We start from the raw sequence: 21,810 nt of genomic DNA, 5'->3' as shown, positions 1-21,810 counted from the left end.
AGATCTTTTAAAGTCATCAGCACATCTGAATTATTAATGAGGCTTTAGAGGCAAGGTTCCTGATGGGCTGGTTAAAAAAGGTTGTATAGAAATCGAGGACTGTGTACACATCAAAATAATTTCAGCTCCATTTAAAAAACCATTTAGTTCAAGTGTGACATAGATGAACCATTATGCATTTGTGGAAACCAATTTTTTGTGATCTACGATTAAACTAACCTTTCAGAGAGGAGTAAAGTGTGATGGTTATCATGTTTTAAAAGCATTGCCAGGCCGCTGAAACAATTTCAAACTACGACTTTTTCAAACGGTTTATGTGCAAAGATGATTTTCAGAGGGGTCGAGCCTGGTGTTTGTGCTCTGCTTGCCTGAGCTGCCCTTGGTCTTGGCCATGTTGTTATGCGCACGGATTTTGCAAAGGGATTTAGTGCTAGGTTGGACATGCCAGGTTGGAAGAGTGAACTCTGTTGATGGAAACCAGTAGGTCTTTTGGGTGAGAGACCTAAGACAGATGCAATTTGCTGAAATTTTTACAACTGCTGCAGAGAATAATTGTTCAGAATTTAGTCTTTACAGTTCAATTCAAAGTTGGCATTTTGACCTTTCACGGCAGAGAGAATATCAATTTCCTTCTGCTGTCTGTAAGACAGAAAGCATCATTTCCCCATTTAACCTTCTCTCTTTCCTTTTAAATTTCTTGCCATAAAAAATGTATATATATCTAAGCAGAGCACCCGTGTTTTGGCCATGCAGCTTCGACACCAGGAATGAGTTGTATTAAAGCGTATGCTGGTGAGGATTTCAGGTTTCCATTACGCCTGAGAAGCAGCTGTTTAATTCAGGTACCTCCTAAGATGTATGGAAGTGTGCATGTGTATGTATGATATATGTATATGCATGTGTTTTTGGAGACTTAGTTAGGTAGGATGTTGAGGAAATGGAAATATACGAATGCTCTGGGCATTTGACGAAAATGGCAGCCAACGTATTTTATGAAGAGATTCTCTCAACAAATTTCAGAGGAACACTCATTTTAATGATCGCCAGTCATTTGGCTTCAAAGCAGAGTGCTTTAAGTAGGACAATGACAATCTGATTTATTGACTCTTGCCTTCCTAAGAAGAAACAATGCCAATGTGTGGCTACAAAATTGGCCACAGGAAGAGAACTCAGAGAGAGAATTCACATGAGTGCTGATGTGGTCAAGGATAAATCCAAATCCCTGAATTTATCTTGTCCCACATGCCAGAAAGAGTTTCAGGAGCTTTCTTTTCATCCCTAAGATGAGAAGGGCAATTGATCCGGCTGTGAGGGCTTCCTCTCTACCAGACAAGAATAGCCCCATTTGTTAATAAGCTTCTTGAGACAGGTGAGAAACCTGATGTCATCGCTCTGAGTACAAAGTGTGACCTACCGGAGTTAGTGAAGTTAGGAAAGGAGAGGCATTTCAGTCTGTGGCTAGTGGGCTAGCAGAACAAGAGAAAAATCTGGAAAACAACTGCAGAGAGATGCTGGTAACACAACTGCCACTGGGAGGTGTCATCTATCAAGACCAGCCATGCCACGAGCTGTCCACCAGGGCCAAGTAATGAGGTGCAGGCTAAGGAGACAGCGTGGGGTAGGTAGCAGGTCCAAGTCAAGCGAGCCTGCTCTGCCACATACAAGGTGCATGGCTCTGAGCAAGTTATTACTTAATTTATCTTGGCTTCAGTTCTCTTCTGTAAAAACAGGGCTGATGATATGAACTTCCTAATATTGTTTAGATAAATGAAAGTTAATGTCTACAAAGCACAGGTCCAAATACACAATAAATGTGAGTTGCGAAGATTCTTAGTATTATTAATAATATTAGCAGGCATTATATCATAGTGGCCAATTTCACGGACCTTAGTGTCTCTCAGATTCTGCATCTTTCAAATGGAGACACCAACACCATCCACATCTGAGCTTGTCTGGAGGATTGAATGAGTGAATGAATGTAAAGTACTCGGAAGAATGTCTGGCCCAAGGTAATTCATTGGTAAGGTGTTAGCTTTTAGTATAAGGTTAGCATTAATCTGAGTACTGCGGGTACTAAGAGATGATGTAGAGATGGGTGGTACCTTTTGAGTGTGATTACAAATCATGCCCTTCAGCGGAGATGCTGTGGGTAGTAGATAACGAGGGGGTATAAATTTGGGTGCTGGCCTGAAGCATGTGTGTTGTGGCCATAGAGATGATAGGATCTCAAGGATTTGGTTGGTAGGCTTCATTTGGAAGATGAAGAAGAGGAAGGGGGAACTTGGTGTCATGTCTGGAGAGTTCAAGGCTGCTACCCTCCTGTGGGCCTCTGTGTCCCCGACATACTGGCTTTCAGTTGACAAGCACCCTACCCCACCCGAGAGCCCACTGTGCCTTGCACTGCTAGCTTCGTCACTGAGAATGCAAGGTTCAGAACAAGGGTGAGGGCTTCCTCCAGCCACCGGGCTGTGGGTCAGCCTGGAAGAGCGGGCTATGGCTGGGAAGGACCCCAGACCTGGGCTGTCAGAGCTGCCCGGGACCCCATAAGCAGAGAAAGCGACAGGCTGCGCTGTGAAAGTGGAGCTGGCTGGCTGTGTGGGTTGTCAGTGCTGTGGGATGTGGCCTTTTCACATAACTACTCCCCAGGGAAGAGTGCAGGAAAGGGGAGGCGATGATACAGCAAAGGCATTTGGAATAATTGGCCCTCTTCTCACTGCAGCACAGGCTGAGGTTTAGAGGGGAAAGGCTTGAAAAGAAAAGATTCCATTTGGAGAGAGATAGCAGCTGGGAACAGTCAGGGCTAACAAGGAGCTGCAGCCTCCAAGGCTAAGGCCGCATGGCTTCACATCTCACATCTCTGAGCGCCAGCCCGGCACTCTCCCTCTGCCCCGCGAACCCTGAGGCCCACGGCAACCCACGCACACTGCCTGCTCTCCTCTCTGTGGGCAAAGCGCGCCAATCTCACAGAGATGAAAATCGTTTGTACCGGGACCAGAGCTGCTTTCGTGGATGACAGCCATCTCACTTCTTTGCAATCGTCTACCATGACTCTACTTGTCTCTTTTAACTGAAAGTCTAATGCTGCCATTCGCTGAGCAGAGCAAACTGCCCCCTCCCCGGTCGTCCTCTGTGGCCCTTGGTCCAGCCTATGCCCTGAGCTCAGACTCAAGGCTCGTCAGGCTTCCTTTTCAGGCGGCAGGGGATAATCAATGCCTCTCAACTCCAGTAGTTGCAATGAATGTGCAACTGTCTCTGCATGGGAGACAGTCACCCAGCTTAGTGACAGGTGCCCATAGCTACTTCTTTATCATATTACGACAAAGCAGGGACGGGCTGAAAGAAGCTGATTGAGAAATTGATTTTTACCCTGTCTTGACTTCCACAGGCCCTGAAGTTTCTGTGCTCTACTCTTTCTCCTCCGAGGAGCCTGTTGCTATAGGAACCAGCAGGTCGATTCGATTGTCTGTATTGGGATGCAGACACCCTTAGGCTTTTCCCATGCTGAAGAGCCAGTCAAAAGGTTTTTCCTGGTTATCTGGGAACTTGACAGTGCTTCCAAGAGGCACGGTCAGTCTCTCTACTCAGTGAGCTTGCGGGGGGCTGTTCCCCTTCCTCAGAAGCTGTGTACCCGGCTCAAGATAATGCCACCAGATCAGCAGCACCTCAAAACACCCAGAGGCACTGAGTGTATCTTTTGTAACAAAATAAATCAAGGGGAGAGGATAATTTATAAAATGGTTAAAGGTTTAGAAATGTTTAAGGTCAATTCATTTCAAACATTTATTGAGCACCTACTATAAGGTTCTGGGTCGTAACCTTTGATGTTCACATCAGAATATGAAAACTTTTTCAATTGTGGTGGAAATCTAACTACATATATATAAAGGTCCAGCTTTGTCTTTATCCATTGGAACTGGCCTTGGGAAGAACCCTGGGTAGCTGTCATAAGGGACAATGATGATTCCATGATCATCTGGGTGTTGAAGCTGAGAAGGTCTCACTGGGACTCCTGGTCTACCAGCTTACTTAACGTTCACCCCCTTCCAAGCCCAAAGCAAATTGGACCCAAATGGCTTATAAATTGCTTCTCTTCTAGAACAGAGCAGACACCTGAGCTCCTAGCTCTTGTTCTTTTTAAATGTATATACTTTCTCTTCAAAGAACTCTTTCACTTTCTACTCTTACCTATTTGTTTCTTTGGTGGGTGGGGAGGGGATGTGGAAGAGACATGATATGTGAAACTTGTACGCCTCCTTCCTAAGTGAGTAGGTGTTCTCCTGAAAGTGCAAGGGGAAGTGTGGGGTCAAATGAAAATCAATGGGGGAGACTCTTCACTCTAATAAGGAAAGTATAATAGCGTAGCTTTGGCTCATAACATAGACGTAATAATGATACTTTTCCATCATCAAATACATCATTACCCAAATATGGTCAATTCTCAATTATCTACCAGTGGGGTTTGATTGTGTGCCCGAAGTCCAGGGAAATCCCCCAAATTTCATCTCATGTCATAGTCTGTTCCCATTCCATTCCCATCACAATATCATCTCATCAGAGTTGCTAGCAGATTGTATATAAAATGCAATTTGGATTTACTTCTCTCTGTCTTTCCAATCTCTGGTTAGGATTTACCAAATGTCTGAAAGGCAGGTGGCAGGAGAGACTTGGGTAACACAGAGACTGTACCATCAGCCCCCAGATAACTGGGTATGAGCTACTGAGTTAATACATACAAGCTGAACACTTTTCACTTTGGGTCATACTCATTAAACATGAGGGAGACCAAAGCTTTTGTCATTAATAACCCTCCTGGTTTAAATAAAAGGAGGATAAAATATTAACAGAGAAGCAGGTTTGCCAAATGGATTAGCCGCAAATGTTTTCCAGAAAAGTTTATCAACTGGCATCATCACTTGATTGAATAGGTCTTGCCAAGATAAACACAGAGATGTGAACAGACCAATGGGGGAGGGGGGTGGGGAGTGGAAATGGGAGTGAAGGAAGCTGGGATTCTTGATGGGAAGATGCTTTTGGACTTGGAGCAGGTACCAAGGTGGGCAGGGAGGCCACGTGCAGATTTAAAGGCAAGCCAGATGGAGAGAAGTTCCCCCCAAATTACCCAACCCCAAACCCAAGAACACCAAAACAAACTCTAAGGAATCTAGCAATAGCAGCGGCACAGCCTCATTGCGCTGAGCAATTTAGAAAGTGGAGGAAGGAAGAGAAGAAGGAAGGGAAAAGGAGAGGGAAAAGGAAGGGGGGAGGGGGAAAAGCAAAACAAAATAAACAAAACCACAAACATAACAATATAAATAAAAATAAACAAACCAATAACAGAATAAAATTTGTAACTCCTTTTTTTTTTTAATTCCACAAAAGTTTTCACAAGGACAACGTTATAGAAGAAAACCCCCAGCAGTGGCTAGGTCATGCAGAACCATTAATTGTCATACCTTGGCCCATTCTATTCATCCTTGTTGCACTTTAGAGAGAGAAGTAAGCTATGTGAGTTTTACAATGCTTTTAAACTGTCATATTTCCTGTTGAGCACTTTAACTGGCACATTCTCATAGTTATAAATGTTCTGAGGGCTTAACTTTATAACCTCCTTTGCAAAGAATGCATGAAGAGCTCTTCATGATCCAAAACTAAGGGAGACGTATATATAGTTATATATATATAGTTATATATATATATAGTTATATATATAGTTATATATAAAGAGATGGTTATAAGTAATATAAATCAATATATCGGGACAAAAATAATTTGAAAAAATTCTTCCACTCATGGGGCTTTTTAATTTACATGTATACAATTATTCCCCACCCCATTTCTGGTTTGAATGCTACACTGTCCCTGTCTCTGGTGTGGGGGGGTGGAGGTTCTGACTGAGCCTCACCATTTTGTCAGTAAAAGTGCTTGTCAATTCACACAGCAAGCAAATCTCCAAAACTACCATGCTTGAGGGGACAGGGGATCCAAAATCTAAACCCAAAACATTCACCATAAAAACACCTTTATAGAGATGGTACAGCTGTGACTTTGTTTTTCCTCCTTAAACCCCTTTTCTATTTGATGGAATATTTTAAAGTAAATGTTTCAAACATGTATGTATATATGTAAATATATATCAGCCCAGGGCTCGTCCATCCATATAAGAATTTGGTTATGGTGGAGTTGGCCAATTGTTAAGAACTACTGCAATTCCTAAAGCATGATTTGCATGCATAAAGCATCTGACAACTGGATGTTGAAAAAAGGGTATTTTTCTACCTTTCCTCTCATGCTTACTAACTGCTAAAAAAAGAAAGAAAGAAAGAAAGAAAAACAAAAGAAAAAAAAAATAACTATACCAAAATGTGTTTGGCTCACTGTTGCACTCACTCTTTTCATCCTCATCCTAAAATGACAAGGAACAGCTCTCTATTACTGTCATTCCCCTGCCTGAGTGAATTGGCTGTGTTAAAGAAATGGATGATGAGCAATTTTTTCCCACCAGCTTTCTGCACTGGGACAGCCAGCATCATGCAGCTGAGCCAACGGTTTAAGGTGGTAGCTGGCTTTTCTTTGTTGAGTCAACGGTGGCTTGATCCTCCTATATTCTAATGTAGTTAGCATGTTGGCTTCTAGAAAAACATGATCTGCAGCTGGGTTTGTCTTCCTCTCACTCTTGTCCCGGCCCTTCCTCCTACGTGGCATTGGGGTTCTAGCTAATCCAAGGGGAATAAAAAGGTCCCCTGAGAATGCATGGAAAAATACTTGCTCTTTCTTGAGCATTATTTATTCTGTACATAAGGTAAGTAATTCACCTTTTAAAAGATGTAAAAGTCCCAGGAAGGCAGTTTTTTAATGACTTACATCTGATATTTATGATACATATGGCTTTTCATCCCAAATGTCAAAAGTGAAAGAAAAAAAAATAGCTATTTATATGGCAACATAAGGAGACAGAATAACAATTTAATACGCAATCAAACCTCTTTTCACTTAAATTAAATGACTAGAATTTGATACATCTATGAATGGAATACTATTCTTTCCTCCATATTAAGGTTAGAAATGTTCATCTGAACTCCCAAAGGAAGCTAGCTCTGGGACAAAAGGCCTTGGTGAGTAACTAGAAAAATCTCCGATGTTCTCTTGCAACAAGCAGGTGCTTAATAATCATCTACACAAACTGTGAAAGCTTTTCAAATGCTTTGCGATACTTCAGCCCAGAGAGTGGAAACAATCGATATGTTTTCATCACTTTTTAGTTGCTTGTTCCAAATAAACATGTGCTAACTTACTGTGTGTGTATAAAAAAGAAAGAAAGAAAGAAAGAAAGGAAAACAACAACAAAAAATTCAAAACCCAAAGCACCCTGATTGATAATCCTGATAAATCAGAATAAACTTTTCTTTTACATTAAATAAACTTGCTTTGCCTAACTGACATTGATCACAAGTGCTCCCTTCTAATCTGTGAACTCATTCCTGCAGTGAGCTATTTATGTCTGGAGCATGCCTTTGGGTTATTTTTCCCCTAGAATCATAAATAACTTTTGGTCCGTCTGCTTATTTGCTGTTGTGCTCAAGGGTTTTATGGTGGTGAAATAAAAATGACAACCACATGCACACTATCATACATATGCAAATATGTGTAAAAAAAAGGGGGGGACTACAAGGGAAAACAGGGAAAGTTACTTTGTTGGAAACACCAACTGGGGAAATGGGTGGCAGATACAGTTTCACACAGTAGCGGTGGATACACATATCAAAGCCGCTCTTCCTGCACGTACTTCTGTTTGTCCCGGGACTCCCTGGACTTGGGCCGGTTCTGTCGGTTTGCTGTGGATGGGATGGAGTGGACGGAGGAGCTCTTCTTGCTGGAGGACTGCGACGAGTGGGAGGAATGGGACAGGCTGGCCCGGGACTGGCCGGCGTTGTGGTCAAACTGCATTAAGCAGAAGATCAGGTCCGTCGGCACGAGCTCAAACTCGTACGGGGGGTTGGTGATGACATACCTGGACAGGGAAAGCAAAGACATCACAGCTTCTGGGTAATCTGGTGGAGTATTCAACTCTCCCTGAACCAAAAGCAACTGCCCGGTTGCTTAGGTCTACCAGTGGATCTGGAAGATGCACTCCTAGTTGGTCCAATGTCTTAAAATATTCTTCCAAGATAAACAAAATCTTCCTCTGTTTAACTCAACAGAGAGTCCAGCCATGAGCCCAGGCAGAGATGCTGAATTAGAACCAGCAATGGGAGAACCAAACTGTGCTTCCTATGGTCTACATGATAAGTATCCATACAAGGTCAAGTTCATTTTTGATCCCATGTAGCCCAACTGCAGGAGGTTTCACATACTGCAATGTAACTTTTATTCTAGAATTTTCTCACAACCCCAGACACACATCACAAGATCTTTGTTTACCATGACCTAGTGTCTCCTTAGACTGTCCTCTTTACCTCTGAAAAATCCACTGTCATGGGAGTTTTACTATATGGAAGGATCTAAAACACTTCTTTGCCTACTTGCTGACACTATTTATTATTCCTCTCAATCATTTCAGGCTTCCTCTGGTTAACACCAGACACAACTAAAATAATCACCATGTTTCATCTACAGCAGTGTGTCTTGAACTGTGGTCCTCAGGCCGGACAGCATCACCTAGGAACTTCTTAAAAATGCAAACTCTTAAGCAACCCCACCCCAGACCTCCTAAATCAGCAGCTCTGAGAGTGGGGTCCAGCAATTTCTGTTTTAACAAGCTCTGCAGGTGATTCTCATGCTTACTAAACTTTAAGAACTCACTGTTCGATAACAATTGTCCTCAACTCTGGTTATACAATGTAACTCCTAGGCTACATATATTATGTGCGTGATTGTTATATATATATATTTCCTTCCAGAACAGTTAAATCAGAGTAATCAGAATATGTTTTACAAAGCTCCCCGTGCGATTCTAATATGTAAACAAGGCCGAGAAACACTCATGTCTGTAGTATTGTTTTCTAGGGTATTTTATGTAAACTGACTGATTTTGAGAATTCTAGCATGTACTTTTAATTTTTGCTAGCTATGAATTTATTTTAATGCATTTTAGAAAAATATAACTAGCACATCTCAACTTATTTTTCTACTTAAAATGATATACAATTTTCTTAAAAATGAATATATAAAAGTCAAAAGGTGGGTTAATTTAAAATATATAAAATAAAAATATAGGATCCTAATTGGATATGGCAAAATAACCATTTATCTTAAACAAGAGCAATGTGAAGTATCTCTATGTTAGGTACCAACAAAGGTTATCCCAGTAGCTAGAGTTTGGGGAAGTTGCTTCTATTTAGACTTTAGTAATTGGGTGATGGAATTATTCTACAAAATTTGAATTCTTCCCACAATGTCTTTACATCTGCTATTGGTAATTCAAGAAAAATGTTTCCCATTGCCTCCAAACTTGGTGTTAGATTTGATGCTGGCAGAGTAATTTGCCGAGAGTGTGTACCCAGCCTGCAGGTTTTTGTAGCAGGGGCAGGAGATGTCTGCCCCACTGTGATGTCTCTGCCTTTGGCTGGAAGAGCAGAGGAGAAGCAGATACTCACCTCTTTGTGCACTGACTGGGGGTGCTGAGGTGGGCATCTCTCAGCCGGTAAATTCCAAAACAAAGCATATTATATGTTTTCAGAGCTTTGCAGAACAGATCACCATAACAACCACCATCCTGGGAGACAACAAAAGAACAGAGAGAAATATCCTTTTTATTTGACTGAAAGTCGAGGACCAGGAAGAAAAAGACCTTTTCATCAAAGCTTGTTCTGGTGTCTCCGGAGTTGGAGGGTCTGTCCGCAGGGACTGTGGCTGAGGAAGTCAGCAACCTGCACACAATATGGGTGATTTGGGGGATCAGGTAATAATGGCGTTTTCCTCTGGTGTCTCTCCAGTTTTCCCCCTGTAGCAATGAGAGCTCTAAGGAGATGATGCCTGTCCCTCACTTTAAGTGAGGGTGTGAAGCTTAAAGGTCTCAGATCCACGTTCAGCTGAGAAGGAGGAACCGGCTCTGCAAAATGTTGAGTATGTTTAGCCCAACCGTAACCACTGTGATCGGATCATGTTGTCAAAACTGCCTGAGTGATAATGAAAACCGGTGCAAGGGGAAAGACCCCACCAGGTCCTATGGTGATTCACTGTTTCAGGTAAGGACTGTGTGAAAAGCACAATTTGCAGACCTCAGGGATGGCCAGGGTGGAAGAGAATGTGTTTCCCTAGGAGCTGGGGGTCTGCAGGCTGAATAACTGGGATTCACAGTTTTAATCAGTTCACACCCTCCTTCCCAGGCTCTGGGGCCTGCTGCAGAAAGTAGAAGGCAAATGCATTCACTTGGAGATGCTGGCTTCGGCAGCCAACAAGAGGGACCCTGGGCACTGCAGGATGACATCACTGGGAATAAAATGACTAGCTTTGTCCTTGCCTTCATTGAGATTTCCACAGGGGCGTCATATTAGAGAACACAGGTGGGGCCAAATCTCACCGTCATTAAAGTCTTTATCCTATCCAAGCGTATCTGTGGGTAAATGATACTAGCTATGGAAGTTCCCTTTCAATAAAGCCTGGTCTAACATAGTCCCAGCCCACAACCAAACTAAAACATGGTGCAAGTGTGCATCAGTGTTTCAGAAAAAATGGACATAGACCCTTTTCTTGGCTCCTTTCCTACTACTTGGTCTTTCTGGGCAACACAACTGTTTGTGCAACAGGTTTATCAGTTCCTATGACTTGTGGCTCCACCTCTTGAAGGCATCCATGGGTTCGGGCTGGGAACAGGGTGGAGACTGCATGCTTCTGCCAAAGTGCCCAAACCAGGCTGGGATGTGGAGTCCAAAGGGAGGCGCTGATCACTCTGCTGCAGGGAGGACCAGAGGGAAGGTGACTGGGTCCAGCCCCAGAAATTGCAAGACTTGGGTTTTGAGTTAGAGGTGTCCGCATGAGATTCTCTCTGTTTGGTCAATGGTTTTGGATACATGTGACCACTCTGGTGCTTTGCAAATCACAAGTGCCGGGGCATGCAAGGATACAAAAACTCAGAATCCTGGGGGCTGGGGATCCCCACATGCCTGAATGCATTGTTGGGTTGAGTCATCCTGAGCCCTGCCAAGACCCTGTGGCATGCTTTCCAGCCTGGGCTGTACCCTGCCATCCCCAGCTCTCCCTCACCTTGCAATGAGCACCTGAGAGAGCAACAAGGTGTGAGTGAGCCCACATGCCTTGGTGCCAATTCCTAATGGGTTCTTCCTTAGTCTCCCTGGGCCTCAGGTGCCTTAGAAGGTGTGGGATTAGCACCTACATCAAAGGGTTGCCGAGAGCACTAAAACGAGTCACTGAGCATATAGCACAGTGCCTGACACACAGTGAACCATCAGTATCACCACTTGCAGTGACCGATGTCTGGAAAGAAAAGATGCCTGCCTAGCTTGTCACTGTGTGACACCAAGTTCTCCGGGATTAAGCTTTTCCCAAACCGTAAGCTCAGGTTACCTCTGTGCCGTGACTCACCCCTAAGTCCGCAAATGGGCCGTCCAGCAGGGCTAACTGGGCCACGCGGCAGCGGTCCCTGTTGGCCAGTGTCTGGGGGGTGCTGTAGCCCCCACGAAGTGCATTCTCCTCGGCGATCAGAGCCTCAAGCTCCGGCGTGGCTCCTCCGGTCACCAGGGTCCGGATGAGGGTGAGGATATTGTCATTGAAGTATGTCTGGGGAGAGAGAGGAGGGGCGGGGGGAGAAGTCCTTTAAGCCAACACCCTAGAGTCACGACAGCCGACATCCAAATCACAACGTCTCTTGGTATCTCCTGTTTAAAGTTCTGGCCTGTCTCTTCAAATAATTTTATGTGGGAAGTGAAAAGACAGCAGCCTCCAATTATTCCATTCTTTCCTCTCCTGCTTGGCTCTGCCACGAAAGCCTGACTTTTAAAAACCAATTCAGGGGATTTTTTATATTCAAGGGCTCAAGTCTGAATAATTGGTATTTGCCATAATTGGTGTTAGTATGGATGCAAATACGGCTTCCCTCCACCAGGCTACCTGTCTACTATGGGACTTTGGACACCCATAATAAAACGCAGGCTGCCCCAGTTGCTAACCCAAAAGGATGACCTCCGAGATCCTGTCACCCATGTGCCAGGAAGAAGCCTCCCAACAAAACCCCTTTCTGTGTAGGATCGAGGGAATCATTAATGCCACGCACTCAACAATTTATCATATGCTTTGATAACTGTCTAACCCAGAAGTCTCTATCAATTAGACATGCCAGAGAAATTTATGACAAGGTGAACATCCTAATGTGTGTTCTTCGGTTTTTGTTTTCTAAAATAACCTCAGTAGTCGGAGGCAAATATAGCTTACTAAAGAAGTTTCCCCCTAAGTGTACATTTGTCACGCATCTGAAATATAACAGGTGTGTCAGGAACAAAACAATGAGAGTTTTAAAAAAAAAAAATTAATAAGATGTCAAATAAAAGAGCTTAAGAAGACATTTGTCACCAAGTCTAATTTGAGAAACATCTCAGTTAAGGGTATGCATTCCATTTTCCTATGCAAGAAGAAATCAAGCAGGCGGAATCAAATCAAATCCAGTTGTGCCCGTGGCTTTTGAGGATGTATGTACCTTTGGAAAGAGGTTAGAAAAGATGTATTTTTACTTCAGCAGCTTCTTAGAGAGTTCACCTGGCAAAGCACAGTGGGGAACAAACCAGGTAAGGAGGTTTGGAGTGGGGCTGAGGGTCTAATGCTGACTTTGCCTCTCAGAAGCTGTGTGACCATGGGAAGTTATTTAACAGTTTTGTGCCTCAGTCTCGTGATCGATAAAACGTAGTATGTGAGTGGCTATGGAGACTTTATAACTTAACATACAAGAAGGACTTAGAAAAACACTTGGTACACAGGACTCACCCGTAAATACTTTTGGACCAATATCAGAGACATGGGCCTTTGGTGATGAAAGGAGTAGCCAACCCCATTGCCAACCTTCCCTTGATTATTTTATCTTTCCTGTTTTGCTTTTTTCTTGTGTGGGGGGGGGAAGGAAGCCTCAAGCAAAAGCATTTCATTTCACCGCTGCGTCTGTACTGCTCAGCCTGCCTCTGTTCTAGAACTCCATTTAGACTCAGCAAAGGCACAGTTAAAGGTCACTAGGGTGGGCATCCTGGGATGTGAGCCAGCAGCAGGTGGCTGCCAGGGCTGTGCTCTCATGGAGGGTGGTTCGGGGCACATATGCAGACAGTTCCCAAAGTTTTCAGAGGTAGATCTGTTCCCTACAGTCAGATAACCCATCATGAGAAGCAGGAGACCACTCCTCAACCCTGCACACCACAACAAGTAAGCGAGAGCTGTGCACAAAGCTTTGACAAGGGTCACAATTAGCATTCTAGATCCAGACCGACCAAGGGGAGACTTCTAACAGCAAGGAAGGTGCGTGGCTGCACACTCACAACCCTGTATACTGAAAAACTGACCTGTCCTTGCTCAAATATAAAGGGTGAATAAACAGCTAAAATAAATATTTTTGACAAGGGAACTACAATGTTCAAGATATAAAGGAAAAGCATCCTTCTGCCTGGGTATATAGTTACTGGAAGAAATAAAAGAAAAATATATGAAGTGCTTTCTTTGGAATAAAATAAATGTTTAAAAATATAGATTATCTATAAAAAGAAGTAAAAGATAAAATGAGGCAAAATTGGCTTTGTATACTTATCCAAGTCTTTTTTAAATGTAAGATATTGAAATTAAAATGGATACAAGAAATAGTTAAAGGAATCCAATACCCTTTCTTGATAAACACATTCAACAAGCTGGGAATAGAAAGGAACTTCCTAACCTGATAAAGGTCATATATAAAAAAACCCACAGAAAACACCATACTTAATGGTGAAAGACTGGATGCTTTCCCTTCAATATCAAGAAACAAGACCAGCAAGGAAATCTGTTCTCACAACTTCTATTTAATATTGTACTGAAGATTCTAGCCAGGGCTAGAACAACATAAAAGGCATTCGTGCTGGAAAGGAAGAGGTAAAACTCTTTCCATTCACAGTTGGCATGATCTTGTATATAGAAAACCCTAAGGAATCCACTAAAAAATTATTGTAGGTAGTAAACGAGTTGAGCAAGATTGCAAGATACAAAACCAATATACAAAAGTCAATTGTATTTCTATACATTTTCAATGAAAAACGTGAGAATGAAATTAAGAAAACAATTCTACTTACAATAGCATAAAAATTAAAATACTTAGGAATAAATTTATCCAAAGAGGTACAAGACTGGTATACTGAAAACTATAAAATATTACTAATTTTATTTAAAAAATACCTAAATAAATAAACAGACACCCAATGTTCATGGATTGGAAGACTTAATACTTAGATGGAATGCTACCCCAGACAATGTCTGGATTGAATGTCAACTCTACCAAAATCTCAAAGACCATGTTTTTTGCAGAAATGGAAAAACTGATTCTAAAATTCATATGAAATTGCAAGAGACATGAAATAGCCAAAGTTATTTCATAAAACAAAAATAAAGTTGGAGTATTCATACTTCCTGATTTTAAAACATACTACATGACTACAGTAATCAACATAGCATACTATCGGCATAAAGATGAACTTACAGACCAATGGAATAGACTTGAGAATCCAGAAATAAACTCATACAGCTATGGTAAATTGATTTTCAATGAAGGTACCAAAACCATTAAGTGGAGAAAGAATACATTCTCTTAAACCAATAGTATTATAACTAGTATCCACATGCAGAAGAGTAAAGTTGGACCTATACCTCACACCATATGCAAAAATTAACTCAAAATGGATCAAAGACTTAAATGAAAAAGCTAAAATTATAAAATGCTTAGGAGAAAACATAGGGGTTAATCCTCAATATTTAATATGACTTTTGATTTGACAACAGTTTCTTAAATATGATACCAAAAGCATAAGCTACAAAAGAAAAAAATAGATGAATTGGACTTCATAAAAGATAAAAAAAAATGGGTGTATTGAAGGATACTATCAAGAAAGTGAAAAGGCAACCTACAGAATGAGAAAAAAATTGCAATTTATATATTTAATAAAGATCTAGTATTCAGTATTAAAAAACCTTTTACAACTCAACAACACAAAAGCAACCCAATATTTTAAATGGGCAAATGACAAGCATTTCTTCAAAAAAGATGTAAAAATGGTCAAGAAACATATGAAAAGAGGTTCAACAGCAATAGCCATCAGGGAAATGCAAATCAAAACCACAACAAGATATCATTTTATACCTACTAGGATGGCTGTAATCAAAAAGATAAGAATTGGTGAGAATATGGAGAAAGTGGAACCCTCATACACTGGTGGCAGGAATGTAAAATGGTGCAGCCATTTTGGAAACCAGCCTGGCAGTTCCTCATAAGTTTAAATATTGAGTTACCATATGACCCACCAATTCCACTCTATGTATATGCCCAACAAAAATGAAAATATATGTCCACATGAAAACTTGCAGACATATACTCACAGAAGCATTCTTCATAATACCGAAAGGTAGAAATAACCCAAATGTCCATCAACTAATGATTGCATGAACAAAATGTATTATACCCATGAAATGAGTATTATTTGGCCACAAAAACGAATGGAGTTCTAGTACATGCTACAACATGAATGAACTTCGAAAACATTATACTGAGATTCCATTTATATGAAATGTCCAGAAGAGGTAAATCTACAGAGATAAGTAGTAAAGTAGGGGTTGCTTAGAGCTGGAGGAATGATGGGTAGAGTTTTAGGGGAAGGAAGGATAGCCAAAAAGTACAATGTTTCTTTTTGATAAAATAAAAATATTCTAAAATTGACTGTGATAATGGTTGTAACTGTCTATGAATATACTAAAAATGATTGAATTATAAACTTTAAATGGGTGAGTTGCATGTTATGTTAGTTACATATCATTAAAGACTTTTAAAATAAAGAAATAGTTAAAAGTAACTAAATTGGTAGTAGCCAACTTTTTAATCTAAGAATCTACAAGTGGTAGAACTGAAAATCGTACACACACACCCATACCCTCAGTGATCTAGAAACAAAACTAGGAAGTTCTAAACTATATAGAGAAAGGTATAGAAATTTTCTTTTTTTACTGAATGAAAATGCTGGTTGATACTGAGAAAAAGGCAACAGAGGACAAAGTGATAAACAGTAAGTGTTCACAAGTTAAAGTTGTAAACAAAATTCAAGCTACAAGCAAACTAACAAAAACAACCTGTCCCTAGCCAGAAAATGATTCTAGGACGCAGGCTGAAAGGGCTCGCCAAGTGCATGTGGCCAGCACATAGACCTGTACTAGGTGAATATTTGAATTTAAAATATTAAATGGAGAAGAAAAACAACCTAAAACAATGCTGTAAGAAAAAAAAAAAAAAAACACCTACAAAATCAGGTTAGCCTGAAGCTTTTCTAGAGAATGTAAGAGGAACATCAATTGAGTTCTGAAAGTACACATTTGTTCCAAGAAGTCTACAGCCAGCTTAACTTACGATCATTTGTAAAGGCAATTGAAATATTTTTGAATCTTTGAGTGCTTATCTATTTATTGATTTGATTGGTTTAAAAAATACTCAGAAACAAACATCAGCTGCCTTTAAGATAATTTGAAACTTTTAATAACTAAAGTACGAACAAATTTGGTTTAAAAATATTGGTGAAATGTATTAAAATCAGTATCAAATACTAGTATCTTCACAAGAGACAAACAGAAAAAACTGCATAGCAAAGTACATTTCAAGGGAAAATTTTAAAATATAACGTTAGGTAAGTTAACTTTATATTGACAACAATTAAAATTTACAATAAATCTATAACTATGGAATAATATTATAACCAAAATATAGAAAGCAAAACTAATTAGCAATTATAGTAAAATAAATCTGGACTAAAAGCAAATGTGAAACACCCCCACCATCATTGTATTTTTAGCTTTCGCAGGTCAAATAGACCACAAAAGAAAACTGAGGATTTAATAAGGTTTGTTCAGTAGATTTTTGCTAAACTTTGTACCAATAATTATAGAAAAATGATCAATGGCCAAAAGCATCAAATCTGAATACACATAACAAAGCATAAGCTTTACAACCTACATTTAAAAAATTAAATATGATATGGTAGAGGCAAAAGTAAATATCCTCAAACTTCAAAGTTTTTAAATAACTACTAGGTCAAGATGGAAATCAAATTTAGAATACAGAATATTTAAAAATTGAGAATGACATATAAAAATGCCATGGTTTTAGATCAAATCTATAGGGACAAATTCAGGGCCTTAAATGCTATTACTATTAAATACAAAAGAATTATAATAAACAAAAACAAGCATTAAAAGAAATTGCTTTTTATTATTATTTTTTCTAAGAAAACCAGAAAGATGAAGTAATATAGCATCAATTAATGAAATAGCAAAAGGATATTGGTGAATTGATAAATTTAAGAAATAATCCCTTGAAAAAATAAAATAGACCTATGAAAAATATAACTGAAAAAAAAAAACAAATAAAATTAGAAGTAAGGAGAATATAGTGTCAGAAATGTAAGAGATTAACACTACTCTTCTGGAAGTTCTGTTTAGTACCACAGTCTCTGGACATGAATAAGAAGAATAGCTATTATTTTTAAGCAGAAAGCAAAGTAATAATCATCTACAAAGTAAAAGAAAAGATTATTAGGAAAAAAAGTAAAATTCCATACTCTTTAATAAGTAAACTGGACATTTAATGTCATTTTTTTCCTAGTGAAATTTTTAAGTTTGATATACACTTAATTATAGGTTTGAATTGGATTTTTTTAAAACATAATTTCTTTTGTTAAGAGTTTACAAGATTGTTCTCCGAGGTATTATGGTAAATTTTAAAGACTTCCTAACGCAACATTGCAGACAATATTAAAAATCAGAAGGTCCATTAACCAGAATGGGTTTATGAGAACTATAGTCTAGTGGTTTTAAGACTACTATTAGTATTAAGATAAGGAGTTGGCAGATCTGGCCATGCCACCCATTTCCTATAAATAAAGTTTTGTTGGGACCCACACATGCCTCTTTCTTTACATATTGTCTGTGTCTGATTTGGTGTTCCAACAGCACAATTGAGTAATTGCCAGTGAGGCTGTATGGCTCTCAAAAGCCTAAAATATTTCCCATCTGGCCCTTTACACAAAAAAGTTTGCTGATCCATTCCTTAATATGATAAGGAAAGCATCACACACAATGGGAAAGGGATGTTCTTCAATAAATGATTTTAGGGAAACAGGCTATCTGGAAAAACTTTTCAACAATTTGCTAATGATTGAATAATAATGCATTTGCATTGTAAGACATTAGTATTACATTTTCAGAGAATATTTAATGACATGGTAATAATTATATGATATTAAAATGTTTTTTTAAAAAGTAGGATCCAAAAAACACCATGATTCAAAATTCCTGTTAAAAATGCATACCTGAACTGATATATTTATGTTTATATAAAAATAACTTTAAGTAGTAAACAAAAATTTTACTTAGTTATTAACTGGGTGATAGAATTTTGATGGATATTTTTCCTGTAATTTTTATTTATTTATATATTTTCTACTGTGAAAACATATTTATTTTAAATTTCTAAAAAAAAAGAAAGTGAACTTGATAAAATATTAATAGTGAAAAGCAAAAAATGTAGCTATAAACGGCCTCACAAAAATATATACATTTTTGTATATATTTTACATGGTCACCATATTTTACATGTGTGATATACAAATTAAAAATTGATATACTTCAAAATTATCATAAGCATAATTAAAGCACTCACTAGGGAAAATGACAATAAGTGCTTGCCAGAGTGCGTGAGATGGCATTTATACAGTAGTGATGAGGGTGTGGATTGGTGCAATTGTTTCTTGGCGATAAATTGGCAATGTTTTTCGTATTTGTTAAAAACCCAGTAAGTTGCTACTGTTCCAAGGATTTATGTACAATAGTTTATCACATAATTAGTTATTTTTATAATGAAAATTTTAAAAAGTGAAATACCGAAGAATAGAGTGATAGTTAAATAGATTCCAGTATATCATAGGACGGAGTCTTATAAAGTCCTATAAAGGCTTCACAAATCATGACATCTAAGAATATGACATGATAAAATACTCTTTGGATAAAATGTTAACTTGAAAGAAATGACCAAGATATAAAACCGGGTGATTCCATTGTTACCTATCCATTTGGAAGGAAATACACCAAAATATTAACCATGCTTATCCTTGGTGTTGGGAATATGGGTCATTTAAATTTCCTCTTTATATGTTTCTTTTTATGGTTATATACTCTTTATAAGTTTCTTCTTTATGTATCTTCTTTTACATGTTTCTGTGCATCCCAAATATTCCTCAAGAAGTATGAAATAACTTTTCTAATGAAAACACCGTCAATGCTTTTTAAACCAAGAACACCACAAGTTTTCCATTGCAATGATAAGTCTAGAAGGTCAACCTGGGAGACTACGGTATTGTCAGATCTTTAGGATCTGACCTTAACATGTTTCCACTTCTGCGTTGACACCAGTTATACTGAAACAGCATAACCTTTTTGATCAGTCACTGACATTTTTGAGCACCTACTAATCCCAGGCCTTGGTTTGGAGTGAATTTGTGTGCAACTCAAAGGGTGCATCACTTTCAAAATTGCCCATCAACAGGTACAATTTCAAAGTCAGTCACAGGGTGTCAAAGGTGCCTAAACAGCTCTGGGGCTGCTCACATCTCTGAACACAGCCCTCTGCCCTCTGGGCTGGCACTGCCTCCCGGGTGGCTCTCCTTGCTGTCTCCATGCAGGTAGAAGGAGCAGAGCCGTGGGCAGCTGTGATGACTGGGAATGACAGTGTCTTTCCGCCAGCAATGCTCTTGCTTCTCTTTCGATGCCCAATATTCAGATGCAGAGAAGTACTTTGAGCATCACATACTGGTGTGCTCTGAGAACATATCAAGGTCTCTTTGTGGCCAGGTGCGGTGGCTCATGCCTGTAATCCTAGCACTCTGGGAGGCCGAGGTGGGAGGATCGCTCAAGGTCAGGAATTTGAAACCAGCCTGAGCAAGAGCGAGACCCCGTCTCTACTAAAAAATAGAAAGAAATTAATTGGCCAACTAAAAATATATAGAAAAAAATTAGCCGGGCATGGTGGTGCATGCCCGTAGTCCCAGCTACTCGGGAGGTTGAGGCAGAAGGATCACTTGAGCCCAGGAGTTTGAGGTTGCTGTGAGCTAGGCTGATGCCACGGCACTCTAGCTCAGGCAACAGAGTGAGACTCTGTCTCAAAAAAAAAAAAAAAATAGTCTCTCTGCGATTTGAATACTTTGGTGGAAAGAAAATGCCTTCTTTGGAAAAGAGTGCCGTGTCTGCCATATTGGAGGGCACAGATTTCGTTATGTGCCGGGGGAGGGTGCTGCAGAGAGCATGCAGCGGTCTGCAGGTAAGCACACTCCAGGGCTTTCTGCATAGGAGCTGGCTGTTTCAGCATCATGGGGCAACCCAGATGCCAAGCATCAAAGACTATTCCTGTGGAGGATGTGCCAGCTAGAAGAAACCTACAGAGCATCTGACCCAGGAGGAACAGTTGTTTTTTCTGGGTTAACAGAAATGCTAGAATTGAAAAAATACAAAATTCCAAAGGGAGGACTGTTCTGTGCAGATGTGATCCTTTGCCTCCTTAAGCTTTGGTACTGCCAGTTGTTCCAGGCCTTACCATGGCCCACGTTCATGGCACCTGTGCTATTATAGAAGCCTTCCGAGGGGCTCTTGCATAGGCCCTCCAACCCTGGCAGGATTCGTCTCCAGGGATGCTTTGGGCAGAGGCCTCTCCTGATGGCTGTCTCTGTGGCACACGGGCATGGAGGAGCACAAGAAAACTGAGTTAGGGTCCTGTTCAGTGCCCGGAATCAGGAAGACCTATGTCGTCTAAGGAACAGGGAAGTCCCTCTTCCCACTGCCAACGCCAGGGCTCCACACCTGGCCAGGGAAGCCTTTCTTCTGAGTAGGGCACCACGGTCCCTGGTTACAAGTACGGACTTCCGAACCCAGCTAGCACGGCTTTCAATCCCTGCTTTGCCATTCAAATAGTCAGGACAGGGGGAAAGTCGCCTAACGTATCTATGCTTTGGGGTTCCTCACCCATGTAACAGGAATGAAAAAGTAAAAAACAACTTACAGATTAGCGTTTGGTGAGAGCGTCTCTGTAACTTCTGATAGACAACGAGTGCTCACTAAATGGGAGCTTACGAAAAGAACAACCAACATAGCAGCAATGCAACCCATTTAGAGAATTCCCTCCCCCAGGGACTCTGTGTTCTCACGCCAACAACAGAGAGCCAGCCCAGACCACACGTGTGGCCCCCCACCCTGGCCTCCAAAGCCTGGTGATTCCTCAGGTCCTGTAAAGAGACCCCGAGGAGGCCGTGAGATGCTGGGGAAGGAAGGGACCGGGAAATTGCAACGCGGAAATCTGAGCCCGCAGCGCCATCTAGCCCGCTCGGCCCGGGCCCCTCTGCGCATGCGTCTCCAGCACGCCCGAGCATCTTCCCCTTTCTATTTTTTTAAAGTATAATTACCGGAGCTTATGTTTCACAGTTAATGCTGTCAAGCCTTTTAAACTAATTGGTCTTTTATAGAAAATTTAACTGAAAATTAACACATCTTTTAATAACATTGCCTTAACTTTAATGGCTCTCTGCCTTTCGTTTATAATTGCTCTAAAATTGT

At 40.3% G+C, this 21,810-nt stretch overlaps 1 protein-coding gene across 27 annotated transcripts in view; it reads right to left on the bottom strand.

The window, feature by feature from the left end:
* Window positions 1–21,810, bottom strand: part of KCNMA1 (potassium calcium-activated channel subfamily M alpha 1) — a 722,512-nt gene that overhangs the window by 6,861 nt on the left and 693,841 nt on the right. For 11 of the 27 annotated variants that reach the window (XM_020280457.2, XM_020280458.2, XM_020280466.2 and 8 more), the window contains 3 exons: window positions 11,542–11,736; window positions 9,594–9,712; window positions 7,784–8,008 (listed from right to left, as the gene is read on the bottom strand). In XM_020280457.2, the coding sequence (XP_020136046.1) occupies window positions 7,784–8,008; window positions 9,594–9,712; window positions 11,542–11,736 (539 nt within the window). Of the gene's footprint in view, window positions 1–5,453; window positions 8,009–9,593; window positions 9,713–11,541; window positions 11,737–21,810 lie in introns of those variants that run through there. The other 16 variants (XM_076010104.1, XM_076010105.1, XM_076010108.1 and 13 more) reach the window with 2 other exon arrangements.

The sequence above is a fragment of the Microcebus murinus genome, chromosome 14 (assembly GCF_040939455.1).
Source record: "Microcebus murinus isolate Inina chromosome 14, M.murinus_Inina_mat1.0, whole genome shotgun sequence".
NCBI classification, from domain to species: Eukaryota; Metazoa; Chordata; class Mammalia; order Primates; family Cheirogaleidae; genus Microcebus; species Microcebus murinus.
Note: the sequence above shows the minus strand (reverse complement) of the source record. Positions and strands in the feature narration are given on the sequence as shown.